The sequence below is a fragment of the Oncorhynchus tshawytscha genome, linkage group LG05, assembly GCF_018296145.1.
Source record: "Oncorhynchus tshawytscha isolate Ot180627B linkage group LG05, Otsh_v2.0, whole genome shotgun sequence".
NCBI lineage: Eukaryota > Metazoa > Chordata > Actinopteri > Salmoniformes > Salmonidae > Oncorhynchus > Oncorhynchus tshawytscha.
In genome coordinates this window covers 19613477-19633359 of record NC_056433.1, presented here as the reverse complement: position 1 = coordinate 19633359, position 19883 = coordinate 19613477, and the positions used below count along the sequence as shown (strand labels likewise).

General features: G+C 41.8%; 2 protein-coding genes across 15 annotated transcripts in view; both read left to right on the top strand.

The window, feature by feature from the left end:
• LOC112250115 (receptor-type tyrosine-protein phosphatase kappa-like) overlaps positions 1–18336 on the top strand; it is a 163751-nt gene extending 145415 nt beyond the window's left edge. For 5 of the 14 annotated variants that reach the window (XM_042321626.1, XM_042321631.1, XM_042321628.1 and 2 more), the window contains 19 exons: positions 352–512; positions 1075–1110; positions 5758–5769; positions 6737–6924; positions 7985–8072; positions 8284–8360; positions 8554–8571; positions 9320–9356; positions 9490–9587; positions 9778–9894; positions 10097–10251; positions 10865–11000; positions 11157–11306; positions 11585–11758; positions 14894–15025; positions 15167–15292; positions 16043–16206; positions 16404–16539; positions 17126–18336. In XM_042321626.1, the coding sequence (XP_042177560.1) occupies positions 352–512; positions 1075–1110; positions 5758–5769; positions 6737–6924; positions 7985–8072; positions 8284–8360; positions 8554–8571; positions 9320–9356; positions 9490–9587; positions 9778–9894; positions 10097–10251; positions 10865–11000; positions 11157–11306; positions 11585–11758; positions 14894–15025; positions 15167–15292; positions 16043–16206; positions 16404–16539; positions 17126–17179 (2059 nt within the window). In that variant the 3' untranslated portion in view covers positions 17180–18336. The remainder of the gene's footprint in view (positions 1–351; positions 513–1074; positions 1111–5757; positions 5770–6736; positions 6925–7984; positions 8073–8283; positions 8361–8553; positions 8572–9319; positions 9357–9489; positions 9588–9777; positions 9895–10096; positions 10252–10864; positions 11001–11156; positions 11307–11584; positions 11759–14893; positions 15026–15166; positions 15293–16042; positions 16207–16403; positions 16540–17125) is intronic. The other 9 variants (XM_042321633.1, XM_042321630.1, XM_042321635.1 and 6 more) reach the window with 4 other exon arrangements.
• A 386-nt stretch (positions 18337–18722) lies between these two features.
• LOC112250114 (protein THEMIS) overlaps positions 18723–19883 on the top strand; it is an 8482-nt gene continuing 7321 nt past the window's right edge. The window contains exons 1-2 of the mRNA XM_024419978.2: positions 18723–19020; positions 19436–19585. Of these exons, the coding sequence (XP_024275746.1) occupies positions 18921–19020; positions 19436–19585 (250 nt within the window). The 5' untranslated portion in view covers positions 18723–18920. The remainder of the gene's footprint in view (positions 19021–19435; positions 19586–19883) is intronic.

Genomic DNA, 19883 nt, shown 5'->3' with positions numbered 1-19883 from the left:
AACCTCTCACCTTAGCATGAAGCATATGCCTTTCCCCTTCGAAGCAGAAGTTACTCCTGCATGATTTCGATGCTTGAAATTGGACCCTTTTAGATTTCCCCTATATTTCTGCTACAGTATGTACCGAATGATACTTGACCCTAAGAATACAGTATTTGTGGGGTTTGCACATATTATTGGATGAAAACACAATTTTAAAAAGGCCAAATGTGGAAGCCAAACCAATGGTCTGTTGTCATGGAGATAAAATGTTCTCTTTAATTGATTTCCCTTTAGTCTTTCCTGCTGTGTGTAAATAATCGACAACAAGGTATTTTTGTGATATTTAAACCTGCTTGTTTGATCCTTCAGGAAACTGGCCAAGAAGCGCAAAGATGCCATTGGGAATACTCGTCAGGAAATGACCCACATGGTGAATGCCATGGACCGCAGTTATGCTGATCAGAGCACGCTCCACACTGAGGATCCCATGGCCGTCACATTCATGGACTCCCACAACTTCAGCAACAGATGTAAGTATAATAGTCCCTCCACAGATCCCTGGGGAACACCTCCCTCCACAGACACATGATACATGTGAGAAAGCCTCCTGACAGTGAGAACAGAGGAGGCTGGTGGGAGGAGCTATAGGATGACTGGCTCATTTTAATGGCTGGAATGGAGTCAATGGAACAGTACCAAACACATGGACACGTGTTTGACTCTGTTCCATTGATCCCATTACAATGAGCCTGTCCCCTTATAGCTCCTCCCACCAGCCTTCTGACAGTTGGATATCCCCTCTGCCTTACAATGGAAAAGGCCTTAGCACAGAGAAGTGTCCTATAAGACAGGCTCTGAAGAGAGGCGTTAAGTTGTACCTTACATGTTTTTACTTTAAAATGCATAAAAGGAAATTCCCAACATATGAATAAATGCCATGAATGATTTGAACCGTTGTCCCAGGAGATTTGCTAGAATGACTTCTATTCCTATGCTCTGTTCATCTTGACCCTGGTATTTTATCATTCTGTAGTGTGCTGCAGCTTACTCAAGCCTTCTGGAATGTTCCTCATAAGATTTTTTTCCCTACAGTGCCTAATGATCCACTTGTGCCAACGGCAGTGCTAGGTGAGGCCCTGGTGCTATGTCATCTGCCCTGCCATGGCTTGTGTTCCTCATGCATATGTCGTTGTCACAGTCCTGTAGCCGCCCATTGTAAACCTGTAGCTGATCCATTGTAAACTATTGTCTCTGTGTTAAGTCTGAGTAGTCAGTCACATACATTCTCAAGGATACCATGAATTGTATCACTGTCAGAATGACTGGCCTCCATATTCACTTATCCAGTAAGGGGGATAAAATAGGAATTGTTTCCAGATTGTAGATTTCCCCTGGCTGCCAGTATAAAGCACTTGGCCCTCAGCCATGGTAGAGTGGAGACGTGGCAGTCCTCCAGTGAACAGATGAGCAACACTTCAGGGTTTAGGACCCACCCATGAGCCGTTGAATTGAAGCTAAACCCCATTCAGAGACTCACACTTCTGAATGCATTACAACTGTCTACAAGCTCCAAATCCAGCTCAGGGCATTGGTTTATAGATGAAGAGGGAAAACAAATTCAAACTCAAGTGAAGATTGATATATGACAGATACATTCACCTGAGCCCCAACCTGAAGATTAACCTCCTACATAACACTGTTATAGAATGAAACCAGTCATCCTGTTATTGTGTGTAAGTCCTTAGCGTCAAGACAGACTTTGTGAGCTGGTGCCATTTTACCACACCCTCAGCCTCTCTGGGACTTGTCTCTGTCTGTGGAGAGTCAAAAAACACATCTGACAGTTTCTATGTAATGGAGGTCCTATGTAATGGAGTTCCTATGTAATGGAGTTCCTTCCTGATGCCATGAGTGTTCACTCGTGGCATCAGGAAGGAGAGTGTTAGACACGGTGACACTAGATACGGTGTAGTCCACACTGACAGAACAAGCAAGCAACCGCTGAGGGTCTTTACTGCTTACTGAAAACCTGAGTTTGATGGGGAATGAAAATTCCCCCTCAGGCCAGTGTGCTTGCTGTGAAAATGTCTTATTTTAGCTCTGTGTTGACGCTGGGCTTGGTAATAGGAAGTGAAGGGTGCAGTTCAAGCCGTGACTCAATCTATCATGTTAGGGCAGAATTAAGAATTACACATTTGCTAATGAGTAAAAACGTCAGCTTAGATAGTCTCTACACTAGAGTGCAGCAGTTCTCTCACGAGTTTAGTGTCACTCCTCCTAGATCCCGCCCACTGCAGAAGTGTCTGTCTGTCTCGCCATAGCTCTCCAGAAAGCCATTTGCAAATGTGTAAGAAAGTCAATGTTGTGTGTTGGTCATGTAGTATAGTCGAATCTGTCGTCATTGTTTGGTGATCACCTCCACCACCCTAACGTTCCAGACATGTCACGGCATTATATATATGTATGTATATGTATATATATATATATATATATATATATATAGAGTGCCTTGCGAAAGTATTCGGCCCCCTTGAACTTTGCGACCTTTTGCCACATTTCAGGCTTCAAACATAAAGATATAAAACTGTATTTTTTTGTGAAGAATCAACAACAAGTGGGACACAATCATGAAGTGGAACGACATTTATTGGATATTTCAAACTTTTTTAACAAATCAAAAACTGAAAAATTGGGCGTGCAAAATTATTCAGCCCCTTTACTTTCAGTGCAGCAAACTCTCTCCAGAAGTTCAGTGAGGAACTCTGAATGATCCAATGTTGACCTAAATGACTAATGATGATAAATACAATCCACCTGTGTGTAATCAAGTCTCCGTATAAATGCACCTGCACTGTGATAGTCTCAGAGGTCCGTTAAAAGCGCAGAGAGCATCATGAAGAACAAGGAACACACCAGGCAGGTCCGAGATACTGTTGTGAAGAAGTTTAAAGCCGGATTTGGATACAAAAAGATTTCCCAAGCTTTTAACATCCCAAGGAGCACTGTGCAAGCGATAATATTGAAATTGAAGGAGTATCAGACCACTGCAAATCTACCAAGACCTGGCCGTCCCTCTAAACTTTCAGCTCATACAAGGAGAAGACTGATCAGAGATGCAGCCAAGAGGCCCATGATCACTCTGGATGAACTGCAGAGATCTACAGCTGAGGTGGGAGACTCTGTCCATAGGACAACAATCAGTCGTATATTGCACAAATCTGGCCTTTATGGAAGAGTGGCAAGAAGAAAGCCATTTCTTAAAGATATCCATAAAAAGTGTTGTTTAAAGTTTGCCACAAGCCACCTGGGAGACACACCAAACATGTGGAAGAAGGTGCTCTGGTCAGATGAAACCAAAATGGAACTTTTTGGCAACAATGCAAAATGTTATGTTTGGCGTAAAAGCAACACAGCTCATCACCCTGAACACACCATCCCCACTGTCAAACATGGTGGTGGCAGCATCATGGTTTGGGCCTGCTTTTCTTCAGCAGGGACAGGGAAGATGGTTAAAATTGATGGGAAGATGGATGGAGCCAAATACAGGACCATTCTGGAAGAAAACCTGATGGAGTCTGCAAAAGACCTGAGACTGGGACAGAGATTTGTCTTCCAACAAGACAATGATCCAAACCATAAAGCAAAATCTACAATGGAATGGTTCAAAAATAAACATATCCAGGTGTTAGAATGGCCAAGTCAAAGTCCAGACCTGAATCCAATAGAGAATCCGTGGAAAGAACTGAAAACTGCTGTTCACAAATGCTCTCCATCCAACCTCACTGAGCTCGAGCTGTTTTGCAAGGAGGAATGGGAAAAAATTTCAGTCTCTCGATGTGCAAAACTGATAGAGACATACCCCAAGCGACTTACAGCTGTAATCGCAGCAAAAGGTGGCGCTACAAAGTATTAACTTAAGGGGGCTGAATAATTTTGCACGCCCAATTTTTCAGTTTTTGATTTGTTAAAAAAGTTTGAAATATCCAATAAATGTTGTTCCACTTCATGATTGTGTCCCACTTCTTGATGATTCTTCACAAAAGAATACAGTTTTATATCTTTATGTTTGAAGCCTGAAATGTGGCAAAAGGTCACAAAGTTCAAGGGGGCCGAATACTTTCGCAAGGCACTGTATATACACACATGTACACACACACACACACACACAGTTGAAGTCGGAAGTTTACATACACCTTACCCAAATACACAGTTCGGATCACCACTTTATTTTAAGAATGTGAAATGTCAGAATAATATTAGAGAATGATTTATTTCAGGTTTTATTTCTTTCATCAAAATCCCAGTGGTTCAGAAGTTTACATTCACTCAATTAGTATTTGGTAGCATTGCCTTTAAATTGTTTAACTTGGGTCAAATGTGTTGGGTAGCCTTCCACAAGCTTCCCACAATAAGTTGGGTTTGTAGGCCTCCTTGCTCGCACACGCTTTTTCAGTTCTGCCCACAAATGTTCTATGGGATTGAGATCAGGGCTTTGTGATGTCCACTCAAATACCTTGACTTTGTTGTCCTTAAGTAATTTTGCAACAGCTTTGGAAGCATGCTTGGGGTCATTGTCCGTTTGGAAGACCCATTTGCGACCAAGCTTTAACTTCCTGACTGATGTCTTGAGATGTTGCTTTAATATATCCACATCGTTTTCCTGCCTCATGATGCCATCTATTTTGTGAAGTGCACCAGTCCCTCCTGCAGCAAAACACCCCCACAACATGATACTGCCACCCCTGTGCTTCACGGTTGGGATGGTGTCTTCAGCTTGCAACAAGCCTCCCCCTTTTTTCTCCAAACATAACAATGGACATTATGGCCAAACAGTTCTATTTTTGTTTCATCAGACCAGAGAACATTTCTCCAGAAAGTACGATCTTTGTCCCCATGAGCAGTTGCAAACCGTAGTCTGGCTTTTTTATGACGGTTTTGGAGCAGTGGCTTCTTCCTGGCCTTTCAGGTTATGTCGATATAGGGACTTGTTTTACTGAGGATATAGCTACTTTTGTACCTGTTTCCTCCAGCATCTTCATAAGGTCCCATGCTGTTGTTCTGGGATTGATTTGCACTTTTCGCACTAAAGTATGTTCATATCTAGGAGACAGAACGCGTCTCCTTCCTGAGCAGTATGATGGATGCGCGGTCCCACAGTGTTTATACTTGCATACTATTGTTTGTACAGATGAACGTGGTACCTTCAGGCATTTGGAAATTGCTCCCAAGGATGAACCAGACTTGTGGTCTACAACAAAAAATTCTGAGGTCTTGGCTGACCTCTTTAGATTTTCCCATGATGTCAAGCAAAGAGGCACTGAGTTTGAAGGTAGGCCTTGAAATACATCCACAGGTACACCTCCAATTGACTCAAATGATGTCAATTAGCCTATCAGAAGCTTCTAAAGCCATGACATAATTTTCTGGAATTTTCCAAGTTGTTTAAAGGCACAATCAACTTAGTGTATGTTAACTTATGACCCACTGGAATTGTGATACAATTCCGACTTCAACTTCCGACTTCAACTGTGTGTGTGTGTGTGTGTGTGTGTGTGTGTTTGTGTGTGTGTGTGTGTGTGTGTGTGTGTGTGTGTGTGTGTGTGTGTGTGTGTGTGTGTGTGTGTGTGTGTGTGTGTGTGTGTGTGTGTGTGTGTGTGTGTGTGTGTGCGCATATATTTATTTGTATTATATATGTACTACAAACCCTGTGTGCTAACTGTTGACCTAGCTAAAAGCTCTTGTTTTTTTTCTTCTCTTGCTTTCCTAATTGTAAAGTGCCAATTACCGGTAAGTGCATGTGACCAGTGTGTGTGGAAAGTGTCCCAAAGTGCTCAATGAAATGAAAATAAATTGATTGCCAGAGAACATATACTGGATGATTTATCCATTAGATGGATGTGTCTGTAATAGTAGCTAACTTCCCCTCCACTGACAGGCCCTTAAACCGTGACTTAACATTCCCCTAAACTTACATCTGGGGGGTGGTAGTAGCTCAGGAGCTAGCCAAGCAAGAAGGATGTACAGCTCATGGCTCAGTAGGTCATGTGATTGATTGCCGCTAGATCATGCTGGGATTTAGAGGGGTGTAGATTCTTCCTGAGGAGAACCTGGGACTCAACAGCCAACCACCTCACTTTCCCACACGCACACCCACACACACTCGCGCCACTCTCACACAGACACACACACGCACTCATCTCCTGTCTCCCGGGCAGGCTGTTAAATGGCTGTGTGTCTGAGGGGTTGACATGGTTCAGATAAGACATTAAAGGGCACATATGGTGCCTGTCAGGCCTGAGAGTGTCCTACCCGCACACTGCCTCTCAGTGAAGCCCCTGTGTCTGTCCATCTGTTTGTCTGCTGGGAAAGGCAGGCACACCACTCCTCGACTATATCAACCTCCGTCTTGCCCACTCACCAAGCTGACTCGACACGTCAGTGACTGCCAGGTGCCATGTGGCTTACATCCCTCACAGCTTAGCTGTTTCACTAGGGAGTTGCTTTAGATACATAGTGTACTGGCAGGAGCCATGTTATTTGCCAGAAAGAAAATGCTATGTTCATTGCCATTTTTGCAAGAAAACCATGTTGTTTTGTAAGAGAAGCACACCCAATGTGGTTATAATGAGGGATTCGTCATGATTTCCACACAGGTCAGATACAGTATGTGCTCTGTGAGTGTTTGTGATGTTGAATGATAATGGTCCTTCACAAGCCTGTGTATTCCTCACCAATGTATGATTTCCCTGGACAGATGAGAACCACACTGCAGCTGCTGCAGAGTCCAGTCGGCTGCTGGACGTCCCTCGGTACCACTGTGAGGGGACAGAGTCGCCCTACCAGACCGGTCAGCTGCACCCAGCCATCAGGGTGGCTGACCTGCTCCAACACATAAACCTGATGAAGACCTCTGACAGCTACGGCTTCAAGGAGGAATATGAGGTCAGACCCCACGACTCTAGTCTACAGTATACCCATTACATAACACAAGGCCTTAAGACTCTAGTCTATACTTATAACATAGCATATTTACGGTGGTCCTAAATGGCAGAGTAGCTTTCAAAATTAAGTGACAGACCCTTAGGGCCACCATACAGTTTAGCTAAATGTATGTGGTCCTCAGCCCTCAAGACAGTCTTCCTCATAGTATCGCTATTCAAACCGTCAACACACCTTTAACTTCATACAATTCTAATCTGGTTCAAATGAAACATACAACTCCATTTTTGGGAGGTTCTTAAAAAATACAATATTCCTTCAGTGAAGAACAAGCTAAAATGTTATAGGGATTGTGTCACATCCTGTCGTGGTTCTGCACCGCTCCGTGTGTAGACTGGATGGGCGACCACAGCCCTGCACAGAGAGAGTTTCCTGTCAGCGGGTGGTTTGCAAGTGAGACGCTCTACACTGCTTGCAGAGGTTTAGAGACGTTCAGTTTCTTGCTCTGCAGCCTTTGAAAGATCAAAGGCTTAGTTTAGAGTGTTGTGAAAAAAGTTACAGGCAAAGACTTCTATGGCTCAGCTCTGATAGTCATCTCCCCAGAGATTACTTCACAATTATGCTGTTGTTCATTCTAGTGGAATTGTGTCTGTTTAAAAGTGACGTCCTGTTATAGTATTAGATAATGATCACATTGGTGAAGACCAAATGTAGAGGTTTTGAGCATCAAACCCCACACTGCATTTACTCTCCAGCCCTTTGTACTTCAATGGACAGTAGAATAATTCATGTAACTTTTTTTTATTGGTCACATTGTTGCCAGGAATTTTGTCGCATTTGCCACCTTGTGTGTCTATTGTTTTCTGAGACCCAACAGGCCAGACATCGGAGCTTTGAAGTGATGGTTCTTCGACAGACATACAATAGAAAAGTCCATAGAAAACTGCCTTTTGATTATATTGCAGTGCCTTACCCACCGTCTAGACAGTAGTGTTGTACATACTTGCTAAATGTGTTTTCTTATCAGCCTCACTCACTTTGTTCCATTCTGTTTGGTAAGCAGAGTTTTTTTGAAGGCCAGTCCGCTTCCTGGGACGTGGCAAAGAAAGACACTAACAGAACCAAGAACCGCTATGGAAACATCATTGCATGTAAGTCTTGTATTTAACTTCTAATACAGTTGCTAGGTGTTAATGCCTTCTTTTGGCTAGTGTCCTTTTAGGATTGAGCTTATTAAAATGGAAAACCATAAAATTGATATGTTATCATAGCCTGACTCTTCCTAATCTCAGAAAATTTGGAAGAATAATTTCGATTGGTGAAATAAAACTAGCCAGCCTATTAACCCATGTTGTTTTACAGACGATCATTCTAGAGTGATCCTGCAACCAATGGAAGACGACCCTTCCTCTGACTACATCAACGCCAACTACATTGACGTAAGTGGCGCAGCCTCCTCCATTGGCGAACGTGTGCGACACGACCGTCCTTCTCTCGTATGTGAGGCCTTCTCTCTGCATGTCTTTGTCAACAATATGAATACAGCTTTTATTTCCCTCCTTCAGTCAAAGTGCTTGTACTCACTGACATTGTTGTGCTTTCTTTCACTCTTGCCTATGATTTGGGCTGTAGATATGGCTGTACAGGGATGTAAGTATCACTGTAGGGGACCTCACCACACCTCATGTTTCCCACTCTCCCTCCTCGTTCACCTCTGGTTACTTCTAACAACATCTGCACGGAAACGCATGAGATGTTCTCCCGTCTCCCACCCCCCCTCTTTTTTGATTTGATCCTACCATTCTGTTGTTCATCAGCTTCTCTCATTTCACATGTCCTCATGCCCGACGTGTACATCCCTGAACCGTGTGCTACTGTTCTCTATAGGAATGGTTGTTATATTTACAAGATGGTGGTCGCCTGTGTTTTTCTTTTGTTGCCTCCCCTACTGTGCCTGCACCCAGCCAGATCAAATCTGATAGGGATCGTTTGGAGTGTTAGGACCTATTGACTCTATAAAGGAACTTAGTACATAAGCAGCCAATTACAATAATGTAGAATTCCTACGAAGTAATCAATAATGAAACATTCTTGGCAATTAAAGTACACCGGAGTTGAGCTTCACAAAGCAATACATGTCAATTTAATGGACAGATAGTCAAGGCACAAGAAGGAAATGTGCTCTCATTGAAAGTTTCTATTAGTGAATGAATGGATACATGAGAACAGCTCTGTGCATATTAGCACATAAAGCCATTGACATTCATGAAGATAGATCTCATGCAGTCCAAGCTGGGGTTGAGGCACGGTGTGGTATGTAGTAGTCTGCTGTTGTTGCTACACTATATAAAAGTCTTACCCAATGATATTAACATATTGTGATTGTTGCACTTTTCAGGGGTATCAGAGGCCAAGTCATTACATTGCAACTCAAGGTAAGAATAAGTACCCCTCCCACCTCTAAAGAATGATTTGATTCTCATATAGTTATCAGATTGTATTGTATTTAGTTCACATATTGCATTTATTTGTATTGATTGATTGATGGATATGTGTTGTCCTCTCCAGGGCCTGTCCATGAGACAGTCTATGATTTCTGGAGGATGGTCTGGCAAGAGCAGTCTGCCTGTATCGTCATGGTCACCAACCTCGTGGAAGTTGGACGGGTAGGTGATAGTGTCATATTACTGTCAGATCCAAACGCACAGGAGGCCAATGTACTATAGGCCCTTGATCAGTCTTCATATATTAATCTTACATACTGTATACCTGGGCATATATTGTGTGTATTGATGTGTGTGTAGTATTTAAAGACGTCTTTTGTTTTAAATGAATTAAATACTCATGTTCTTGTAGGTGAAGTGTTACAAGTACTGGCCCGATGATGCTGAGGTCTATGGTGATTTCAAAGTGACGTTTGTGGAAGTGGAGCCCCTTGCTGAATATGTGGTCAGAACGTTCACCTTGGAGAGGGTGAGTCATTCCTTTATCCACTCCTCACGCCTATGTTCAACAGTTTGATCTATAACCGTTAAAGGGGCAATCTGGGATTGGTACATCCACCACTTTGTTGTTGTATGATTGACCCTTAAAATCAACACATATTGCAAATGTCGAATTCAGACTGAACCCAGACCAGTTGTGAACTAATAACTAATATGTTCTCTGTCATCAGAGAGGCTTTAATGAGCTGCGCGAGGTGAAGCAGTTTCATTTCACCGGCTGGCCTGACCACGGAGTGCCCTACCACGCCACGGGCCTTCTCTCCTTCATCCGCCGGGTCAAGATTTCCAACCCCCCCAGCGCTGGGCCCATCGTGGTGCACTGCAGGTAAGCCCCTAACACGTCACTTCCTCTACGCTCTCAGACAGATATTCTGAGAAAACAGGTGCTTCCGATGAACTTTTATTTGATCTCCCACATGTGAAGTGTGCACCCGGACTAGCTAGCATGCTTCAATATTATCAACCACAGCTAGCCTACTGTAGATACAATTTCACCGTGCCCCTTGGCAGGATGTGGTTGTTGTGGATGTTGTTGAACAATGCACACGCTTGTCAATTTAGTCGTGTGCACAGATCAAGTTTCATGTTTTATTAGTCGTATGTACAGGATACACATGGTATACATCGTCCAATGAAATGCTTACTAGCAGGTTCCTTCTGGACAATGCAACAACAATAAGAAATAATACAAGATAAGAATAGGAACATAAAGTAAATGGCTCAGTAGAATAGAATAAGCATCAGTATAATACAGGGAGACACAATTTATAGTCCAATATTTACATGTGTATTGGGGGAGGGGGGATGGGGGGGGGTTATGGATTGAGCGTCATTGTTGTGTGTGCTGTACAATGGTTAGATATGTAGGCTGTTGAAGTGTAGTGCTGTGCAGCCATGCTCACCTTCCGGTCCTCTCGCTGCCCTCTCTCCCTGGTCAGCGCCGGAGCCGGACGCACAGGCTGTTACATCGTCATCGACATCATGCTGGACATGGCGGAGAGGGAGGGCGTGGTGGACATCTACAACTGTGTGAAGGCTCTGCGCTCCAGACGCATCAACATGGTACAGACTGAGGTGACTACTAGACCCACTGCCACACACCTCACCAATTAACATTAACACCATTCACCATTACTGTCCGTCTGTGCATTTCATGCTACTGTATGTATGGACTGTCTGGAGATGCAGTGCCTTCCCCTTGCTGAGTGTGTGTCTGTGGTCCGGCCACAGGAGCAGTACATCTTCATCCATGACGCCATCCTAGAAGCCTGTCTGTGTGGCGAGACGGCCATCCCTGCCTGCGAGTACAAAGCAGCTTACTACGACATGATCAGGATAGACTCACAGAGCAACTCCTCACACCTCAAAGATGAATTCCAGGTACTGGAGGCCTTCCATATTTATTGGGGCATAAAGTTCTGTTTAACTCCTCAGGCTTTCATGTCTCGTACAACAATAAAAAACAGCAATAAAGACAGGGAAATAGATCATGGCTACATCCCAAATGACACCCTATTCCCTATAGAGTCGACTACCAGGGTTCTGGTCAAAAGTAGTACACTCTAAAGGGAATAGGGTGCCATTTGGGACATATCTCATGTCTCCTAACAAACAATGTTCCCTGACTTGTGGTTTCATGTTATTTGTGTTGTTTTCAGACACTGAACTCGGTGACCCCTCAGCCCCAGCCAGAGGACTGCAGCATCGCCCTGCTCCCCAGGAACCACGAGAAGAACCGCTTCATGGACATGCTGCCTCCAGACCGCTGTCTGCCCTTCCTCATCACTATCGACGGGGAGAGCAGTAACTACATCAACGCTGCCCTCATGGATGTAAGTGTCCTCGCCCCTCATGCACGCATAAACATAGTATATAAATGCATATACACATGCATGTACAGTTGATGTCGGAAGTTTACATAACTTAGCCCAATACATTTAAACTCAGAGTTTTTCACAATTCCTGCCATTTAATCTAATCCTAGTAAAAAGTCCCTATTTTAGGTCAGTTAGTATCACCACTTTATTTTAAGAATGTGAAATGTCAAAATAATAGGAGTGAGAATGATTTATTTCAACTTTTATTTCTTTCATCACATTCCCAGTGGGTCAGAAGTTTACATACACTCAATTAGTATTTTGTAGCATTGCCTTTAACTTGGGTCAAATGTTTTGGGTAGCCTTCCACAAGCTTCCCACAATAAGTTGGGTGAATTTTGGCCCATTCCTCCAGACAGAGCTGGTATAACTGAGCCAGGTTTGTAGGCCTCCTTGCTCGCACACGCTTTTTCAGTTCTGCCCACAAATTTTCTATGGGATTGAGGTCAGGGCTTTGTGATGGCCACTCCAATACCTTGACTTTGTTGTCCTTAAGCCATTTTGCCACAACTTTGGAAGCATGCTTGGGGTCATTGTCCATTTGGAAGACCCATTTGCGACCAAGCTTTAACTTCCTGACTGATGTCTTGAGGTGTTGCTTCAATATATCCACATAATTTTCCCTCCTTGTGATGCCATCTATTTTGTGAAGTGCACCAGTCCTTCCTGCAGCAAGGCACCCCCACAACATGATGCTGCCACCCCCGTGCTTTACGGTTGGGATGGTGTTCTTCGGCTTGCAGGCTTCCCCCTTTTTCCTCCAAACATAACGATTGTCATTATGGCCAAACAGTTCTATTTTTGTTTCATCAGACCAGAGGACATTTCTCCAGAAAGTACGATCTTTGTCCCCATGTGCAGTTACAAACCGTAGCCTGGCTTTTTTTATGGCGGTTTTGGAGTAGTGGCTACATCCTTACTGAGCGGCCTTTCAGGTTATGTTGATTTAGGACTCGTTTTACTGTGGATATAGCTACTTTTGTACCGTTTTCCTCCAGTATCTTCACAAGGTCCTTTGCTGCTGTTCTGGGATTTATTTGTACTTTTCACACCAAAGTACGTTCATCTCTAGGACAGAACGCATCTCCTTCCCGAGCAGTATGATGGCTGCGTGGTCCCATGGTGTTTATACTTGCATACTATTGTTTGTACAGATGAACGTGGTACCTTCCGGCCTTTGGAAAATCCTCCCAAGGATGAACCAGACTTGTGGAGGTCTACAATTTTTTTTCTGAGGTCTTGGCTGATTTCTTTAGATTTTCCCGTGATGTCAAGCAAAGAGGCACTGAGTTTGAAGGTAGGCCTTGAAATACATCCACAGGTACATCTCCAATTTACTCAAATGACGTCAATTAGCCTATCAGAAGCTTCTAAAGCCATGACATCATTTTCTGTTCTTTTCCAAGCTGTTTAAAGGCACAGTCAACTTAGTGTATGTAAACTTCTGACCCACTAGAATTGTGATACAGTGAATTATAAGTGAAATAATCTGTCTGTAAACAGTTGTTGGAAAAATTACTTGTGTCATGTACAAAGTAGATGTCCTAACCGACTTGCCAAAACTATAGTTTGTTAACAAGACATTTGTGGAGTGGTTGAAAAACAAGTTTTAATGACTCCAACCTAAGTGTATGTAAACTTCCGACTTCAACTGTATGCACACACACACATACACACACACTCACTCGACTTACTAAGTGAACTAGATGTTGTCTGAATGTGTAGTAGCGACAGAAAGCTAGAGACAAATCCAGGTGTATACTGTTCTGTTTTCTGTACTCTTTTGGAAAATGTAGAAGGACTGATATTCATTGTATCTTTAATGTGTGCTCAAGGCTTTTAGTTATTTTTTTGGCTATCCTTCTATTATTTTCTGGCACTGCAAGTAGTGATGTTAATGAAAATAACACACAAAAATTGCTACATTTTTATACATTTAAAAAAACAATTTTGGTCATCTAACTCTTCAACTATATCACGCTGACAGTATTCTTCAAGATGGCTATTCATGTGGACTTAAATTACACTTGTTATTTTAATCATTTGGATTTTCAAATAAATCAGAAGTCCCCCCAATAAATTTGACCCGTCTGATAGAAGGCCGGGGTAAGTGAAACAAGTGCAGTGTATAAACCACATTATATTTTATTATTAGTTCAAACAATACTCCAGCTGGTAACTTTACAACAGTTTTCACATATTGCTACAGTTTTCACATATTACAACCGTATCCTCATATTACAACCGTATTACAACCGTATCCTCATATTACAACAGTATGCATCACTACTAGAACTCTTGGATCAGGATTATCTTAGTTTGATATCAGGATCTGTGCCAGAAAGTGAATCCATCTTCTGGGAATTATCTTGTCATAGATGTGTTCTTGATAGAAGGATGAGAAGCCACCCCATAGCTGTACCCTCCTTGCAATACATTGCATATAGCAGAGATAATGTGGTTGGTGACCTTACTAAACATGACCATGCTTTTTTCTTCTGTGTTATACAGTATATTTTATGCAAAGAGGTTGAATTCAAATCCTCTTCTCAGTCCTTGCTAGAACTCCAATAGAAATTTGAAATTTGTATCTGAATGAGACAAACATCTATGAATAAAAACCCATGTCTTGACATAGACCTTGGGAGATGGTATTTCATGTGCACAGAGAGTTTTGCCAGATTATAAGCTTTTTTTATTTGGAGGGCAATTTTAAATCACTTCCTCGTACGTTTTACAAACTTTTGGACTTTTTCTAACCAAGCCGTCAGAAGAATACCAGGTAATTTCTGAACTTTTCCCTTCTCAATAATTAAATGCTTCTAACTATACTGGATTTGTTTCATGGCTTAATTAAGATGTATGTCAGAACTTCATTTAATTGATATAAGGTTGCTAGAAGCATGCCCACCCCAAGGATTGCCCTGGTTTTAAATGTGAAAGTTCTCCACATTCCTTGCATGGTCATATATCTACACATTGTTCATTGTGACAGATGTACCATATTTTCTAGAATGTGTTCTCTGTATGTCTGCAGACTCAGTGCTATGAGATGTTACATGGTTCTTTGTTGACTTTCGTCCACTGTAGAGCTACAGACAGCCAGCAGCCTTCATCGTCACCCAGCACCCTCTGCCCAACACAGTCAAGGACTTCTGGAGGCTGGTGTATGACTACGGCTGCACTTCCCTGGTGATGCTCAACGAGATTGACCTAGCGCAGGTAATTAATACCTGACCACCTCACCCTCCTGCATTCACTGCTGTGGACCCTGATTCCAAATGTCATTGTGCATTTTCGAATACGGTTCCTAAGGTTTGAGTGAAGGTACATGTCATTGCTAAGGTTGTTGTTGTCAATCAGGGCTGCCCTCAGTACTGGCCTGAAGAGGGGACGCTTCGCTACGGTCCTGTCCAAGTTGAATGCATGTCCTGCTCCATGGATTGTGATGTCATCAGCCGTCTCTTCAGAATATGTAACCTCACTAGAGTAAGTAGCTAGTATCCCATAATGTATTACCCTTACCTTAAGTTGTGTCTGAAGGCCAATTGTGATAGAACCCACAACAATCGATTGTTTACTTTTGCCACAGCCAGGAGCTAGCATAATTAGCATCGTCTGAATTCATAAATGTTGACAGACGGACCAATTTTAGCAAAGCTGCATTGGATGCAGAAACTTCCTCAAAAGCACTTCAAACTAAGTTTGGTAGTGTCGATACTCATGAAGAACCTGTCCATGTTTTCTTCCCGTGAGAATGTGGTTACTTTTGCAGTAATATCTGAATATTCCAATTGTCTGATAGTTCCATCAAGCCACCGGTGAGTTTGTTCACATCTGCTAAATCAATCCACATCTGAGTGCCCAATAGAATACAATACAACTTTATTGTCCATGTTACAGCAACCAACAGAGTTTTGAGTGATAAAATTTCAGCAATTATTTCAGTATAATGCGCGTAAACAAAATTCCTACAAACTCATCCAACCACCAAACTTAGTTGAAAGTGCTTTTGAGAGAGTTTCTGCTTGCAATGCAGCTTTGCTAACATCTAACAGTCTCTTTACATGCTTGAATTTGGACTATGCTAATTATGATAGTGCCTGGCTGTGGATTTTGTCACTATGGGCCTTCAGACACAACTCAAGGTAAGGATACCAGTGAGAATAATGCTATGAAGCTGAGAGTAAGAGCCAAAATGGCTGCCGTTGCTGATGTGTGCTTCTGTGTTCCCCACAGCCTCAGGAGGGCTATCTGATGGTGAGGCAGTTCCAGTACCTGGGCTGGGCAGCCCACAGAGAAGTCCCAGCGTCAAAGCGTTCCTTCCTGAAGCTCATACTGCAGGTGGACAAGTGGCAGGAGGAGTGTGAAGAGGGAGAGGGACGCACAATCATCCACTGCCTGTGAGTATACACACACCCTCCACCACCACCACCACCACCACTCCCACACACTAACACCTACATGCATGCTTTCAAATAAAAATCTGATCATCTCTATTCCACCTGCACCCACCTATTATATTTCACAAGTTTAGCAGTTCAGTAGAAAAGTCACCCAGCCAACCTCACACCTCCACCCTTGTGTTCCTGTGCTGTAGAAACGGAGGCGGGCGCAGTGGGATGTTCTGTGCTATCAGCATTGTGTGTGAGATGATCAAGAGGCAGAATGTGGTGGACGTGTTTCACGCAGTCAAGAGCCTGAGGAACAGCAAGCCCAACATGGTGGACAGCCCGGTAAGACAGGCCAACTAACTGACTCCAGATCAGTCAAACTGAGTTTCAGACAGATGTATCTCTGACTCATTATGGTGCTAATATATCAGCATAGGCCTACGCCATCTCTCATTTCTGGTGATAATCAGTTATGATATTTCCTGAAGAAATCGTGAGAGAAGTCTGTCAATAATATGGAGGTATTAGAGAACAGATAGCAACACCTCATATTAGATTTGTTTTGCAGATTGTGTTTAAATACATTTTAGCCAAGCAATATTGTCAAAACTATCCAACAATGATAATGTTATGGATCACCGAGAAGTGAACAGAAGAGTCTATTGAGTATATAAAATAAACTGTTGTGGGCTAACATGAAAGACTCCTCACCTCATCCTTTACACAGCCTATGCAGCCCTGTGTTAAAGTGACCTCTTAATTTCACTGCCAGAGAATAGATAACATATTTTTATGTTAAGAATTGAAAATGCCTTTCAGTAGTGATTCAACGTGTTATCAGCATGTTATTACTGTATCGTTCATCATATTCTGTTGTACCATGTTTAGTGCCACAGCGGTTAATACAATGTGTTTTCTTCTTGAACAGGATCAGTACCGCTTCTGCTACGACCTTGCTCTGGAGTTCATCGAGACCTCTTAACCAAGAAGACGGGACGGAACAGAACTCTGGATCTTGGCAACCATTCCACCGCTACAGATTGGGTGGAGGCGGACATCATTAACTAAGCCCATATAGACTGCTATAGATGGTTTGGGATTTTTTTTTAGAAATCTTTAATGTTTCTAGTTGTACTGGGAGTATGATGTGAGTGGTTTGTAAATGTCTCCATTGTACAGTACTTCGCCGTATTCAGTGCCACAGAAACAAGTGTCGGCCACTAGGCCACATTTGCTTCAATGACTTTTGCAGATGTAGTTATTATTTTGTGCAGCCATTGTCGAAAAGGGTAACACTAATGCCAAGGTGTTGCACGCAACAACAACAAAAAAGCTAACTTTTTTTCTTCTATATTATCAGCATTATTGTCAACGAACAATATATTTCTATAGAAGTCCATCACAAATGTGAAAGAAAAAATATTGCGCTCTATACATGAATAGAAGTGCTAACGTGACATTGACTTGGTAATGTTTGTATCGTGCTCTGATGGCTGACTCATTTTGGTTTTTATTTTGTAGCATATCTTAATCATAAGCCAAAGACTTATGTAAATATGTCTATATGGATAAAGCATATTGTTTGTATTTATTGTTTACTTGTATTATTTTTTGAAAGCTAAAAACAATCATCTTCATTCCATTTTTACCTAGCTATGACTTTAAACCGTAAACATTTATTGTTGTTTTTAAGTATTAGAATCAATTTCAGTAGTATATCTTGTTTTCAATTTTTTCTTATCCTCTATGTGATGTTAGTGGTTTATTTGTGTAAAATAATGCTTGTGAATTCTACCCATGCAGATAGAATATCAGAAGGTCATGTGGTGACTATAAAATAGTTATATTTTTTTGGGGTTGATCTCTCAACCTGCAATGGTATTTTGGAAAAACAAAGGAACATGGCGGAGAAAAACGGGGAATTCTAATCAGTATTAGAAACAGCTTATTAGGATGTAAGCCCACGCAGCAGAGGCAGGTGTGCGGCCAGCCATACTGATGTGGGACATGAGTGGACCTCCTGGAGAAAAGGAAGCAAGTCATTATCATGTGCAGTTTAGTCATGTTTCATACATTATTTTGTCTGTAACTGTTGGCTTTATTGGCTGTAATAAAAAATTAAAAAATATTTGAATAAAATGTCATTGTGTAAGACATCGTTAGTATCATTGCAGGTGAGATGATGTTTAGTTTGGTCATATGTGTGATATGTTAGCTGTTCACAAACGATTCACTTTATTGTTTTAATCTGATCACTACATATTAGATACAGATATATTTGTCTGAAGACACTGTGCTGCCTTTTGTGTTTTCATTTCCACTCTAATCCAGTGCTTTGCGGAACTGCAAGTCACTAAACACAAGTGTCATTTTCTGGTGTGATGTGAATCATAGGTATTGTGACTGATATATCATTGTTCTGTGGCGTTGTTCTCATAGCTACTTAGTGAGTTGTGGTTAGTTGTTTCTGGTTTCCGGCTGCAGTGTGTGTGCTCCTGTAACACCTGCTGCAGCCCTCGTGACTCATAGATGACTGCTCTCTCGCTCTGTGTCACTGAGTTGTTCACTGTAGGGTATAGAGAGACTTCATACTAAAATATAAGCACTGGCACTTAGGTTATACCAAAACCTCGGGTCAACCTTTTGCTGATCCATGGAGAAGATGGCATCTCCTCTCTAGGTTTCCTTTAGTGTACACATAGTCTGGGTCACCCAGGGTCCAAATGGAAAGGATGGCTATGACATTGGAAAAGTTCACCCGCTCTCTTGATGCCAAGTCTCTCCCTAGAGTACTGCAGATACAATCTGGATATTATTTTCAAGGTAAGACTGAAGAAGCCCTTATTTAAGTCATTTTTCAATGGACTGGAATATAATATAATTTGAGTTTAAAGTAACTAACGGGTCAAGGCTATGCAGTATTTTACTATACAATTATATAAACATTAGGTATTTCACGTTACAAAATTCAATGTATAACTGATGTCGATTATTATTTTTAACTGGAGCTTTGAAAAAAATATTGTTTGGTAAAATGTATACATTTTCATGAATAATATATACATTCTTAATAAATGAATTATTCATGCTTATTCATGCATAGCAATTATAGAATTACCACCCTTATGTTCTTACTTACTTGGATCTGTTACTCTACAAGGAGAATAGACCATCGACGACTGTACTTAGGTCCATTCATTGCCAAAAGAATAGATCCATTGATATGTCTTTCTACCAGGTTCTGTGTATGAGCTGTTTGGAAGAGAGTGGAGTTTCTCCTATGGAGAGCTCCTGAAGATCATTGGGATCAGTGTCACCAGACTCATTGTGGAACTTCAGTCTGAGGGTTCCAAATCTATGACAGTAGATCTATCTCTCGACTATCCAGGTGAGTCCAGAAACATCTAAACTGTACCTTGAACATGAAATCAAAATGTTTTGTTGTCAAATTGTACCTTTATAAAACTTATGTGGATTGATATATTCAGATTGAAATGTTTTAATAATTGTATTAATTCTTGTCATTCACCATTTATTTTATTTATTTTATTTAACCTTTATTTAACCATGAAGGGCTCATAGAGATTTGAAATCTCTTTTTCAAGAGCGTCCTGGCCAAGATAAGCCGCGCCAAGTCATTACACAATTAGACAGACAACATGAAAAACTACAAGTAATCTAGTAAA